The sequence below is a fragment of the Arachis stenosperma genome, chromosome 7 (genome assembly GCF_014773155.1).
Source record: "Arachis stenosperma cultivar V10309 chromosome 7, arast.V10309.gnm1.PFL2, whole genome shotgun sequence".
NCBI lineage: Eukaryota > Viridiplantae > Streptophyta > Magnoliopsida > Fabales > Fabaceae > Arachis > Arachis stenosperma.
Window position 1 is genome coordinate 22,777,004 of NC_080383.1, and position 14,366 is coordinate 22,791,369.

A 14,366-nucleotide genomic window follows, 5' to 3' on the forward strand; every position below is an offset into this window, starting at 1 on the left:
AACAGTTGAAATTGGTTCTTTCTTGATAAAAATTGCCTCGACCTCTTCCTCGGTTGACAGGCCTGAAATTCGTTCCACCTCTTCCTTGATTAGGTGGTGTAAAGTTATTGTAACTTCCTTGGTTGTAATTGCCACGACCTCTACCTCTAAAACTTCCTCTGCCTCTACTTTGAAAATTAAAACCACGACCTCGTCCTTCTTGTGTACGATTTGATTCTGCAACGTTGTTGAAATTCACTCGGCTTTTCAGGGCTTCCTCAGTTGATTTTTCTGACTTCTCCAGTATTCTACTGATGTGGCTTTCCATGGTTCCTTGCAACTCTGCAATCGTCATAGTATCCATATCGTGGGACTCTAGTATCGTAGTCACCACATGGTCATACTTCATCGGTATGGTGCGAAGAATTTTCTCCACCACTTTGCTATCGGACATATCTTCTCCATAGACTCTCAACTTATTGACAAGATCTGTAACACGAGTAAAATATTGCTCAACGGTTTCTGAGCTAGACATCTCGTACCTTTCATATTCTCTTCTTAAAGACTGTAGCTTTGCTTTCTGAGCTTTATCTACGCCTTTGTATGACAGCTTCAACGTGTTCCATGCTTCCTTTGCACTTTTGGCATTTGCTATTTTGCCAAACACCGTATAATCTACTCCTTGATGAATTTGAGATAGCGCCAATTGATCTCTCCTTTGTTGGGCAGCATCTGCTCCTTCTTGCAAACCTGGTTCAATGAAATTCCACAGGTGCTGGGCCTTCAAATGGGTAGACATCAAAGTCTCCCAATAACTATAATCGAGTTTCCCATCTAATTTGGGACCGGACCACACAATATTGAAAGTGTTTGCCATACTGACTCTATGAATAAACAACTATGTGAGAACTCTCCCATACCTCACAAACTCTCAGACACCAGGCGCTGGATTAACCAGCTCTGATACCAAGTGTAAGTATAATACCCACAACTAATTGGCCCTAGGATCACTCACTCATATAAATGACACTATCATATTTTTCATCTCTCAAACCCACTAACACTCATAAAACAAGGGAGAGAATTTTCACATTTCAAAACATACACATTTCATTATGAACACACATACAATACACAAGGCATATGTGCCTTTATATAGGCAATGCTTCCTACTAAAATAATAATTTATGAATCACAAATCAATTTTGTAATGACTACCATTTTATGACTTGACTTCATGAATCTTCTTTCAACTTGCATTGTAGCTTCTATAATCTTCTAATTTCAATTCAATTTGATTTTGAATTCTTCAATGTTGTAGAATGTTGTAGTTATACTACTCTCTTGAATGTTCTTGGTTATTCTCCAAATTTTCAACATCTTCTAGTAAATTAATGATTATTGTTTTCAATTCAAACTTTGCTTCTTCAATTCTTTAACCATGCTTCATGAAAATTTTAATCTATGCAAGTTGATTTAAAAATTTTTAATCAACATCTTTTAATTAAAGTAGGTTGATTATATATATATATATATATATATATATATATATCATAATCTATAATGTCAAAATAAAATTAACGTAATTTTAAAAAATTTCTATTTTACTAAATTTAGAAAAAAAATATGTGCAATGCACATAACAATTTTTATTGATTTTTTCTTTACTACAGAAAGTAATCTTCACTCTTTACCATATAATTACCTTATTGTTTTATATTCAACATTTTAATTGCTTTCCTTAGAAAAAAATCATAAAATTAAATTGATAAAGTCAAATTAAATCACAGTCTTTGAGAATAATGAAATTAAAAAAAAACATTTTAAAAATTATAATTTTTAACCCAATAGAAAATTATTTAATTTAATTAATCATATTTAAATACATTAACTTTTTAACGTATAAATTTAATCAAGAGTAATAAAATTAAAAGTTTTACTAATAATTATTGTAATGACATTCTTTAAAGATAGCATAAATAAAAATATACAAAAATATTATTTTTATATCAAAATTAACTACCAAAATTAATTATATTATATATATATTTGTGTATAAATACATGTATTATTTAATTTATTTTTAATATATATTTTATATTTTAATATTATTTTATCTTAATGGCTGATTTTGATATATACCTAACATAATTTAAACATATAATATTTGTAAAAATTTTAGATTTTTTATATCTATGCATTTAATATATTAAAAAAAAATTATTTTATTTTCTTAAACAATACCCCTAAAATATTTTTATGCTGAATCCAAAAATAAAATAAGGTAGGGACATGCAGTGAAAAATTGAAGATGGTCAAAAAAGCTTTGAAAAAGCCTGTTACCCTCAAAAAGCAGTGTGATAACAAAAACTATATGTAGGTACAGAAGGGGAAAAGAAAATTAAAGGCATAAAAAAAAAAGCAGATAGAGGAAAAACAGACCAAAGGGTGTGTGAAGTTGAAAGAGTCTGTGTGAGTGTTTGTGAGCAGGAATAATCATATATATCAGAGAGTGAAGAAGAAGAAGAAGAAGAAGATGGAAATTAAAGCGTTTATGAATTGAGAGTAGAGGGTTGTTGTTTTAGTTTTTCTTTCTGGAGTAGTGTGGGAATTGTTGAAAGTGCAGTGAAGAAAGAAAAAAGCCTGCAAGAGAATCCAAGAACCAAACATGGTAAAGCTTAGGAAGTGAGAATCTGCATAGAGATTCATTCACCTTTTCTTTTTTTTTTCTTCTCTTCTTTATTTTCTTTCTTTTTTAAACCCTTTATTTCCCCATTTCCTTTTCAATTTTCTCTCTATAGTTTGCCTACTCTAATATTCAGCTACATAGGGAGTTATATGCTAAGAGAGAAAAACAAAAGAGAATAAGAAATGCGTGTGAGATAGGGAGAGAGAGTTTTGAAGAAAAAGGGTGTCTTTTTTATTTTTTTTTAAATTATCTTTTTTATCCTAGTACAAATTTGCTTAGGTATTTGTTTAGGTTCACATTTGCATGGAACGTGTTCAAACAATAGATGCAATAATCACTATCATAGGGTCATAAGGTTTAATTATTTCAGAGAAAAAAAAGGTGTTTGATTTAGTCTTTGTTTGAGTTTGTGTTCAACCATTGTTCATTCCCATTATTAATAATTACTAGTGTGGTGTTACTGTTCCTTCTTCCATCGAGTGTTGTTCTTGTTTCATGGAGAGAAAGAAGAACAAAACCCAGATTTGTTGCTTCTTCTTTATACTCTCAATAATTTCAACAATGTTCATCTTCACAAGTGCTAATGGGTCCACTACTACTTCTACTACTACCATTACATGTCGAGGTATGTACTATGTAATATAAATTCTTGAAATTTATTTAATTACTCCGTTTCAATTAAGTATATTTTGATGTAATTAAGATAGAGTTTAAATTAGATTTGTTGTTGTCTGATTTGAATGCAGATAGGAGCAGGTGTCCCATGTTAGCCAAAGGTGATTCAGATTTTCAGGTATATATATTGACTAGTCCTATTCTATGTCCTTCTAGTACACATGCTTTCCAATTACTATCTTCCTATAACCTTGGCTTATATCCAGTTATTGCATGTTGCATCACATATCAAAAAGAAAAAAAAAAGAATTTTAAAATGAAATCTTAATTTCATTTCACCACATCAACTTTGTTTTTTCTTAATTGCAATTAATTAAGCTCTTCTAATGACCTTGGTCTAAGTACTTATGACAACACTTCTTCTCACTATCACGTGTGAAGTCATATTATTAATTAATTATATCACTAGTGTATCAAGCCGCATTATTTTTATTTATTTTTTAAACATATTTTTAATAATTACAAAATAGTACTATATAGTAATGAGAGTTTTGTTTTTCAACTTTATATAATGATAATTACTTTTCAACTTAAACACCAATTTATTCCAATTTAAATTCTAAATTTTATATTTTATATTTTATATTTTAATTTTTAACCCTAAACCTTAAATTTTCTAAAAATAAAGGTTGAAAAATAATCTGGTAATAAAAAATGTACTAATATTGATTATTAAAAAATTATTTCCTGTATTTTCCTTTTTTTTTATATATAAATATAGATACAAGTATAGATTATCATAATGAAGGATAGAATTTGTGGTAATAATGGTGATGAAGATATATAGATGGTTGTGATTGTGTGCAAGAAATTAATTAAAGCTGTAAAAAAAGTGTGTTGATGTCTTGGTTTATGCAATTGAAGTTGAAACAAGCAAGAGTTGGATAGTGACAGTCTCCAAAATCTCTTAACCTTATTCATCTCTTCTCAAATCATACTACTCATAGAACAAAATGGTACTGACCAAAAAATAGCATAGAACTGGGGGGTGTATTGTATGTCTACTCCCCTTCAATCTTAGCCGTGCGATGAGTCTGATCTGTGCGGCGAAGAGAGTGACACGTGGTTGTGGCACCCATGTGCGTCACCATTGGCTTCCATCGTTTCTTCATGGCCCACTACTCAATCATGCTATCCTGAAATATTCTTAATAAGAGTTATTAAAAATTTAAATATCTTGCTGGTTAAATTTTTATTTTTCTCCTTAAATAATTTCTATCTTTTTTTTTTCATTTTGGTTTAGAAGAATCTTATAATCAAGAAATGGTTATCCATTTTGAAACCTTGCGTAATTTAATTTTGTAAAATTTTTATTAGCCTTTTAATTTGAAACTTATATATACTTTTTTTATGGCCTATTTTTTAATTAATATTGACTTCTTTTACATAATTAATTTATGCAAAAGTTTTATACTGAGACTCCGTTTGATAACATTTTGACTTCTTAAAAATAGTTTACAAAATTAGTTACTTAAATATAATTTTTCAAAACTTATAGCATTTATGTTTGGAAAATTAAATAAATGTAATTTTTAATAAACAGAAGTTACAAAAATAACTTTGATAGATATAAATATAATAAAAATTACAAATAAATGTAAATATTTATTACTACATAAAATTATATTAGATTTTTTAACTTTAAAAAGTATAAATTAATTTAAAAAATATCATTATATGCACTTTCAAAAATATTTTTAACTTTTTAAACCTAAAAAGCACAAAATATATTTTTTTAATATACTAAATACAAAATAAAAATTTTTACTTTTTAAAAATAGAAACACCTGGCCTCTCTAACAAACTTAATTAGTTTATCTTAGTATGTATAAGCATAAAAATTTAGTTTGTATGTCTTACCCGTATGTGACAATGTAATGGGTAAAAGTAACAGTAAAGTTAATTATTTTTACTGAAATAATAATATTTAATTAGTCGCATATTAGTATAAAGTTATTTATGTTTTTAGTGCATACACATTAAATTTTAAATATAAGAACGTGTAAAATTCATACAAGTGTGATAATCACTTTAAACTCAAGTTAATAGTTATTATGGTTCTTGTAATAAATACAAGCAAAAATGACGTTAATTTCTATATAAATTAACAACAAAAATTTAAAAAATAATAAAATTAGTTTAAAATTATTTTATTTTATATTTTTAATTATTACTAAAATTAAATAAAATAAGTTTACGTTATGATGCCCTTAACATTATGGAGAGATTAAATAAGGTAAAAGAGAAGCACAGAACACCATGAGCGCATGTTAGAAAATGGTAGGTGTCGTGGTGTAGGGCAGGAGACGACACAGTGTGTGTTGGTAAATTGCGCATACGCTTTGCAGTGTTCTCTGCTCTTTCTATTGTTATTATGCCTGAAAATGAAATAATAGTAGTAACTAGTAATATTGTTCATGTTCATGCTTCATGGGTTGCATGTCATGTATATTGTTTCTCATTTGGATTCTTGCTCACATCTTCACCATCATGTCAGAGTTTATCCCATTATATTATACAACCATTCTTCCTATCCACTTTTTATTCAACATTGCTATCATTTCTTTTGAGAGTTTTTAAATCGTGAAAATTTAAGTGTAGTCAACTCTACATGAAATTGATAGTTGAAAATTATTAAATAATTTAACTGATTTAATTAAATTTTTATCTAATAATTTTTAATTATTAATTTTTATAAAATTGATTGTATCTGAATTTTTACCTTTTAAATATATAATAAATAATAAATTATATATGATTTTAATTTTAATATACTTATAGCGCTAAATATTTTATACAGTCCATTGCATTTTTTTAGAGGTAGAAACTCAGGTGCAGTCGACTTCACGTGAAGTTGATATCCGAGAGCTGCTAGATAATTTGATTGTGTTGACTAAATTTTTATCTAACGGCTATCGAATATCATCTTCACGTAAAGTCGACTTCACCTGAATTTTCACATTTTTTGAATAAATATTTATATAATTATTATAAAAAATAATTATTTTTACGGATATAATATTATATGATTAAATACGCGTATAAAATTATTTTTATACTGTTTTATATTGATTTATCGTTAAAATTAAATTGTAAAGTATATTAATAATTTTTATTTATGAATTTTGGTCAGGAATTGGAGGAGATTGAACAAGGCAAAACTCACCAAGGGGTACCTACTACCGGTTGGGCAAGGAGGCTTCTATATGGTCCGGGGTCGTCGCCGCCACGGTGCACCTCCAAGTGCGGCAAGTGCACACCGTGCAAGCCAGTTCATGTGCCGGTGCCGCCAGGGACTCCAGTGACCGCCGAGTACTACCCAGAGGCATGGAGGTGCAAGTGTGGCAATAAGTTATACATGCCATGATGAAAATTGAAAATATATATAGATATTTAATTTTGTCTATGTATTATTTTTGTTCAATCTAAATATATATAGTCCAATTTAGTGACTATATATAAGACGCCCCACACATCTTTGATTACTAGTAATTCAAAACCTTAGTTTAATTTATGATGGATATTATTGGATATTAAAAAAAAAAGTTACACAACTTGATGATTTGATGTGAAATACACATATCTCCCACATTGTCAAGAGGAGTGAAAAACATTATGTTGTTACATTTGGCAATATGATGCTTGGACTTTTTCACCTTGCTTGTCTCTTCCAACCATTTCTATTGAATTGTTAAATTTGCATCAGAATTTAATTTAAAAAAAAAAAGTTAAAAGAAAAACATAAAAAAAAATAGAAAGAAAAGAATAGGCCCATTTGCGGTGTCAGTTGAATTTTTGTTATGTGGTGTGAATGTGTTGCCGGGTCTCTACTTTCTTTAATTTTAGTGTTTTTTAGTTTTTAGTTTTGTTCTTCTTTTGGCCTCATTTGCATAATTTCTTTCAATTATGACACATTTGGTGCATATCACTTGAAAATGAAACAATAAAAACAAAACACAAATAGGGAATGGGAGAATCAATCAATCATGTTAGAAAAGGTTCTACTAGCTTAGCTTGAATATAAAGCAAAACTCCACGTACGTGCACTTCTTTTAATTTTTCCAAAGACATGATATGTTACCCAATGTTATTGACACGATTTATATGATAGAGAAAACCACATTTCTAAATGTTTGGTTGCTGGTCAAAAGGGAAAGTCTTGGGGCCAGCAGCTTTTTGAAAACTTGGCCAGCATTTAATCATCAAGAGAAAATTGAATGATCCTACACCATTGGATTTAATCTCACACCATTAAAAACATTCTTGATGGCTACTTGATGGTTAGAAAACACAAAAATTGCTGACCTCATAGCATTCCTCTGGTCAAAATTCGACAAAAATTTTAAAATGGAAAACCTATAAATAAAAATTGAATTTACTTTTTACCTTATATTAGAGAAAATTTTACATTTAAAACATATTTATGGACTTGTTTACACTAAACATATTTATACAGGAATTTTTTTTTGTTTGTTTCTTTTATATATATGTCATAAAATCACGTCATTTTTTTTGTTCACCAAAATTCGAATTCTAGATTTTTTGAACATAGAATTTTGATAGCATATTATGATACAACTTTTTTAAAAATTTAAATTAATAGGAAGAGGCAATATGATGGCTATATCTCTAGCATGTTATTTTTTCATATCAGTTTAAACGGTTAAAAAAATAATTTTATAATAATATAAAGGTTATTGACGGAATTTTTTACCATATTAATTTACTCTCAATCAAAATATCTATCTCTAAAAGAATAAATAAAAAAGCAGCAGCAAGAGATAACAAAATATAGAAGAAAGAAAAAAAGAAGAAAATAATGAAATAAAGAGCAATGAAGAGGAGCTTCTGTCAAATGAAGAAGAAGCAGCAGCGTGAAATTTATGTGCACGTGAATTTGTGTTGAGCCAATTTAATTGAATTTGACTATCAAAACACTTTATGCATGTAACATGACCAAATATTTGATATATGTAAACCTTTCACATTATTATTGGACCAAAAGTAAACTATTATTCTGAATAGGGAATTACATGATGGAACCAGTTGGTTAATTATTTGATATATCTATGTAAACCACCATTTTTAAGTGTTTGGAAAGAACTAGTAGTGTATCAAAATTTGGGTATGTTTTGCTGATTCACAACGCCACACACATGCATTTCAAAAAAGCGAGTATAGATTCAGGAAGTTTGATATACATTATTTGTAAGATGGAAATTATTAAAGTGCATTCAACTTCACGTGAAGTTCATAATTAAAAGTCATTAGATGAAATTTTAGTTAAATTAATCAAATTATTTAACTTTACATGAAGTTAACTGTACTTAAAAAGTCTCAACTATTTTTTACCTTATAATATTTCTGATCTAAGTTTTTTATGATTAAAATATAATATAAAAAAACAAAGATCTACACTCCTATATATCTAATTTTTTTTTGACGACTAACGAATTTTTTATGTATTATCTATACAAAATTCAAAAATTAGGTAAAAAAAAAAGCTTTTTCTTTGAGAATAATAATAATAATAAAGAATTAATTAGAACATAGAAAACGTGAATGAATCGATTTTAGTTATTCTTTGACACAGAATAAAAGAAAGAAAAGAAAAGATTCTCGAACGAAGAAAAGAATCCAATGATTTAAAAAGAATTGAAACGTCTCTGATCATAATTTTAATAAAAGTCGATACATTTTATCGAAAAATGTGGATTATGATAAAAAAATCTAACTTACTAGATAAAAAGTATGTTCTTGAGTGTCAACATTCATACATGTGTTATGTGTACATTTCCGCAAAGCAGATCATACGGTAAACTTGAGTTTCTATATGAATCAAGAACCAAACATGCTTTTTTGTGAAATAGACTTTATATCATTTAAGTTTAACAGACGATATTTTGAAAGGAAAGACCAATTAATGATTCTAAAAGTAACAGAAATGAAATGTCGATATCAGAGCATTAGATTGGTCTTTGGTCAACAAGATTATTACACAAAGTGAGGCCCACGGTCAACCTTAGGGAAAAAGCCTATGCCTCAATTATGGAACTGAAGAGCTCATAAATTCATAGCACATATATAACATTTTATTTTCTTGTTAAATGTTTATAATGTGGTATGAAAGTATTTGGTAAAATTAGTTTTCTGATGCATGCTCAAATCAGGATATATCACATCACACCCTTATTATTCTACAGTTTTGACTTTCATCTAAGTACAATCTTCGTTTCCTGCCTGCTACAGGTGTTTAAAAGGACAATCAACTTTTCAAGGATTTCATTCTTTCAAATCTTTTAGTCATTTTAATTACTAATCTTAATTAACTATATATATTATTGGTTATGTACCTGATGGGTAAATCAGCTACAATCGAAATGAACTCGATTAAACTCAACCTTAATAGGGTCGTTGCAGAACCTGAATCAATTCGGTTATCTGACTAGATTTATATTAATTCTAAATAAAATAAAATATACACTATATTTTTTTAACCTAAATTATGATATTTATTTAAGTATAATTTAATCACGTATTGTTTTTTTTTTACTATCATATTATTGACATATTTTTTTCTATTTTGTTCAATTTTTTCTAAATTTTATTTTCAAACATATACTTGATTAGTCGAACAGATCCAATTCAAATTTGAATAGATCAGACTAATTAGTTTGGGTCCACTCGCAAAAAAAATCTTTAGATCCAAACAAACTCGAACCAATTAAAATTTAAACAATTTGGTTCTCATTCTTTCTTAAACCAAGATTAACTTAATCTATGAACACATCTAAAAAATAGCATGTAATTATTTTACGTAAAAGAAATAGTATGATAGTTGTTTGTGTCGTTGCATTCCTTTCGCAAACACTTTTTGACTGGCTATTGATTTTAGTGATTAAAAAAAAAAAAGCTTTTGGTCCTAAATTAATTGCTTAAAGAAAATAGTGATCAATTTAGTAATCAAAATGAATGCTAGACTTTGTGTACATTTTAGGGTAAAAAACGTAAATAAGTCAAGGGAACTGAGAAATTACCCAAATCCGCCAAACTGAAAATTGTTTCACGAATAAGCCAAAGCACATTATTATATAATTCGAATCAGGTTGGTTCGAATTACAAAAACACATAATTCGAACCAAGATAGCTCGAATATTGATGGAACAAGTGATGCATGTAATTCGAACCTAGTTGGTTCGAACTAGGATTGATAGTAATTCGAACTAGGTGAGTTCGAATTACACGTTTGGACGCTTTAGCAAGTAATTCGAACCTATTTGGTTCGAATTAGTCAAAGTTTGCCTCGAAATAGTAATTCGAATTATGCTGTTAAAAAATTAATAATTTATTAAAAAAATTTATTAAAAAATTAATAATTTAAAAATTAAAAAATATATATTTTATTTCATACGTTAAAAAAAATCTAACAAAATATTTAATTACGAGACTTTTTTAAAATATTAATGAGCTATCAATTCGAATTCCATACAATACTTTTTTGTCCATTTTTAATTGCTCATGAATATTTTTTAATAAATTTTTTTAAATTATACTACAAATAATATTTTATCCTATGCAAAATAATTTTAAAAAAATGGCTTAGAAAATGTTAGGAGTACTATAAAAATTTGTAATGTTCTAATAACTTAGGTAAATACATGAATATACTCAAATTTTAAATAAAATATTCTACAAAGTTAATAATAATTTAGAAATAAAAAAATATTTTATTCCATACAAAATAATTAAAAAATATATTTTATTCTGTACAAAATAATTTTAAAAAATGGCTTAAAAGATGTTATGAGTACTATAAAAGTTTGTAATATTCTAGTGATTTAGGTAAATACATGATAAAAATATTTTTTCTTTAATTTCTAAATTATTAGTGACTATGTAGAGTATTTCTTTAATGTCCTAAGTCATTAGGACATTATATATTTTTATAGTACTTCTAAAATTTTTTAAGCCATTTTTTAAATTATTTTACATAGAATAAAATATTTTTTGTGGTATAATTTAAATAAATTTATTAAAAAATATTCATTAGCTATCAAAAATGGGCAGAAGAGTATTGTATAGAATTCGAATTGCTCACAATATAATTTGAATCAGAGTAATTCGAATCATGTAATATCGCACAATATAATTTAAATAATTTTATTAAAAAATTATCATGAATATTTTTTAATAAATTTATTTAAATTATACCACAAAAAATATTTTATTCTATGCAAAATAATTTAAAAAATGACTTAAAAAATGTTAGAAGTACTATAAAATTTGTAATGTCCTAATGACTTAGGACATTAAAGAAATACTCCACATAGTCACTAATAATTTAGAAATTAAAGAAAAAATATTTTTATCATGTATTAACCTAAATCAATAGAATATTACAAACTTTTATAGTACTCATAACATCTTTTAAGCTATTTTTTAAAATTATTTTGTATAGAATAAAATATATTTTTTAATTATTTTGTATGGAATAAAATATATATTTTTTAATTTTTAAATTATTAATTTTTTAATAAATTTTTTAATAAAATTTTTTAATAAATTATTAATTTTTTAGCAGCATAATTCGAATTACTATTCGAGGCAAAATTTGACTAATTCAAACCAAATAAGTTCGAATTACTTGCTGAAGCGTCCAAACGTGTAATTCGAACTCACCTAGTTCGAATTACTCTCAATCCTAGTTCGAACCAACTAGGTTCGAATTACATGCATCACTTGTTCCATCAATATTCGAGCTACCTTGATTCGAATTATGTGTTTTTGTAGTTCGAACTAACCTGATTCGAATTATATAATAATATACTTTGGCTCATTCGTGAAGCAATTTTCAGTTTGACGAATTTATGTAATTTCTCAGCTCTCTTGGCTTATTTACGTTTTTTACCCTACATTTTATGTTGCTCAATTAGTCACTAAATATAAAGTTAATAATTTATTTAGTGACCAACAAAATATTATGCTATGAAAATTGTTGTTCGCTAAAACTGTCGCTAATTTTATCTTTAACGATAGATTTAGTAATCAATATAAAATTATCCCATGAAAATTGATGGTCATTAAATTAGGCACTGATAAAAAATATTAAACCAGCAACCAACAAAAAAATCAGATTAAGAAGGTTGAAATTTGAGAAATGATCCATTAAATGAGAAACAATTTTTTGATGTATTATCCGACCCCAATGATTTTCTATCCTTAATTATAATATAGTGGAAATTAAACTCCGATCCACCATGACTTTGTAATGGAGACTGAATATGCAGATTTCATTGTATTTTGAGACTAAATTAAGATATATGATTGTATTGCATTTCTATCTTTCGTTTGTTTTGCTTTTGCATGTGATGAGATAAAACATACAAAATTTTCTACATAATTCGTTTATAGCACTAACGATAAAAAGGATAAAATTACTAAGTGTTTTTTATTCAATTTTTCTTCTCAAGATTTAGGAAACCATCATGTTAAATTACGATTGTATTTAAATATTAAATTTTAATAGTAATATATATGAAATTAATCTAAACTTTGTTAGTGGCAACCAATTCAACCACTAAGTAGAAGTAGGACTATCAAATAAAAGTTTGGTCCATTTAAATCTGACCTGTTTAAATTTGTGAGTTATATGGATTGACTCGTTTAAATTTATTTTATTTATGAGTCATAAATTTTCACTTTAAATAGTTTATGGTTAGTTTGATGGGTTAAACGTGCTGATCTATTTATCTTTTTATTTTATTTTTTAAAAAATATTATGATAAAAAAATCACTTTTAAATAAAAAATCTTAAACAAATAATAATATTTTTTTTAGTTGATAGGTCGGGTTTTTGAGTTTGATCGAAGAAAAAAAAGTGCTACCTTTATTTATAAAAAAATGTGAAAAAAATGGACTGCCTGTTTAGCTCGCAAATTAGCTCATTTAACCTATTATTTTTTTTATTAATCGAGCTTAACTCATTTAATTCAAATTTTAAATAAATTTAATTTTAGAGGTAAAATCTGTCTGTTTAAATGGATAAATAAGCTGGTCCGTCCGATAAATTTAGCCCATTTTAATAGTCCTAAACAAAAGAAATAACCTACTTAAAAGTTATGAATTCGATTTTTTTTATTTTTAGTAAAAAAAAAAACCAAAAAACAAAAGAAGTAACCGACTTAGTAATTAATTTTTGAATTTCTAGTTCAGGTATTAGTGATTGGTTTAGTAATAAAAAATATGTTAGCCAAATTAGCAAATCAATAATAGTTGCTATCAGAGTCTAAACCTGTGATTGGTTATTATTTGGCAACTAATTTAGTGACCTAATTAACGGTAGTAATTTAGCAACCGTAATAATGTTGGCAATTTAGTAATGAATATTAACGATCGATTTAACGATAAATGAAGTTTGTCGTTTATTTAGTAATTCTAACTTGAAAATCAATTGAAAAATGGGTCGTTATTTCAATAATTTTTTGTAGTTGTCCGAATAAATCATAGCGTGTAATCTTTGACAAAAGGATATGTTAAATGCTTTATTAGTAAAAAGAAAAAAAAAACTTAAAACCCTTCATACTTTTACTTTTTAAGTGAATTTTTCTTTTATAAATAGAAAATATCTTTAGGCAATAATAAATGACATTGCATATATATACTTAGCTAAATTAAATTAATATTCGATTGAACCAAGTGGAACCCGCCGTTCAACCTTAGATAGCTACAGATAACGCATCAATTATTTGTGGATACCGGATAGTTGATAATTTACATATACCAGCTAATATAAGGATTTTCGTTTTATTATTCATGGTAATCAAGGATATAAAGTATTTGGTGATATTATTTTTGTGATGCTCAAATTAGGACACACGTCACTTCAATTCCTTCTTCATGAGGGACTTGCATCTAACTACAAAGTTAGTTGGTTTCCTTCTGTTTGTGTTGAAACGACATGCAAATAAAAGCAAATAAATTATAGCTGTTATCTTCAAATTATTTCTAGAGATCTTAGAAAGGT

At 26.9% G+C, this 14,366-nt stretch overlaps 1 protein-coding gene across 1 annotated transcript; it reads left to right on the plus strand.

Annotated features, from left to right (window-relative positions):
* Positions 1-2,384: 2,384 nt before the first annotated feature.
* On the plus strand, positions 2,385-6,974 carry LOC130941791 (EPIDERMAL PATTERNING FACTOR-like protein 5). Its single transcript, XM_057870382.1, has 3 exons — positions 2,385-3,293; positions 3,415-3,461; positions 6,477-6,974. Exons 1-3 carry the CDS (start codon positions 3,164-3,166, stop codon positions 6,708-6,710), a joined length of 411 nt encoding a protein of 136 aa, XP_057726365.1. The 5' UTR covers positions 2,385-3,163; the 3' UTR covers positions 6,711-6,974.
* The last annotated feature ends 7,392 nt before the right edge of the window (positions 6,975-14,366 follow it).

Coding starts and splice junctions, on each gene's coding strand:
- LOC130941791 (XM_057870382.1), top strand. CDS start 3,164: ATGGAGAGAAAGAAGAACAAAACCCAGATTTGTTGCTTCTTCTTTATA. Junction 3,294..3,414: donor TACTACCATTACATGTCGAG/GTATGTACTATG, acceptor ATTTGAATGCAG/ATAGGAGCAGGTGTCCCATG. Junction 3,462..6,476: donor AAGGTGATTCAGATTTTCAG/GTATATATATTG, acceptor AATTTTGGTCAG/GAATTGGAGGAGATTGAACA.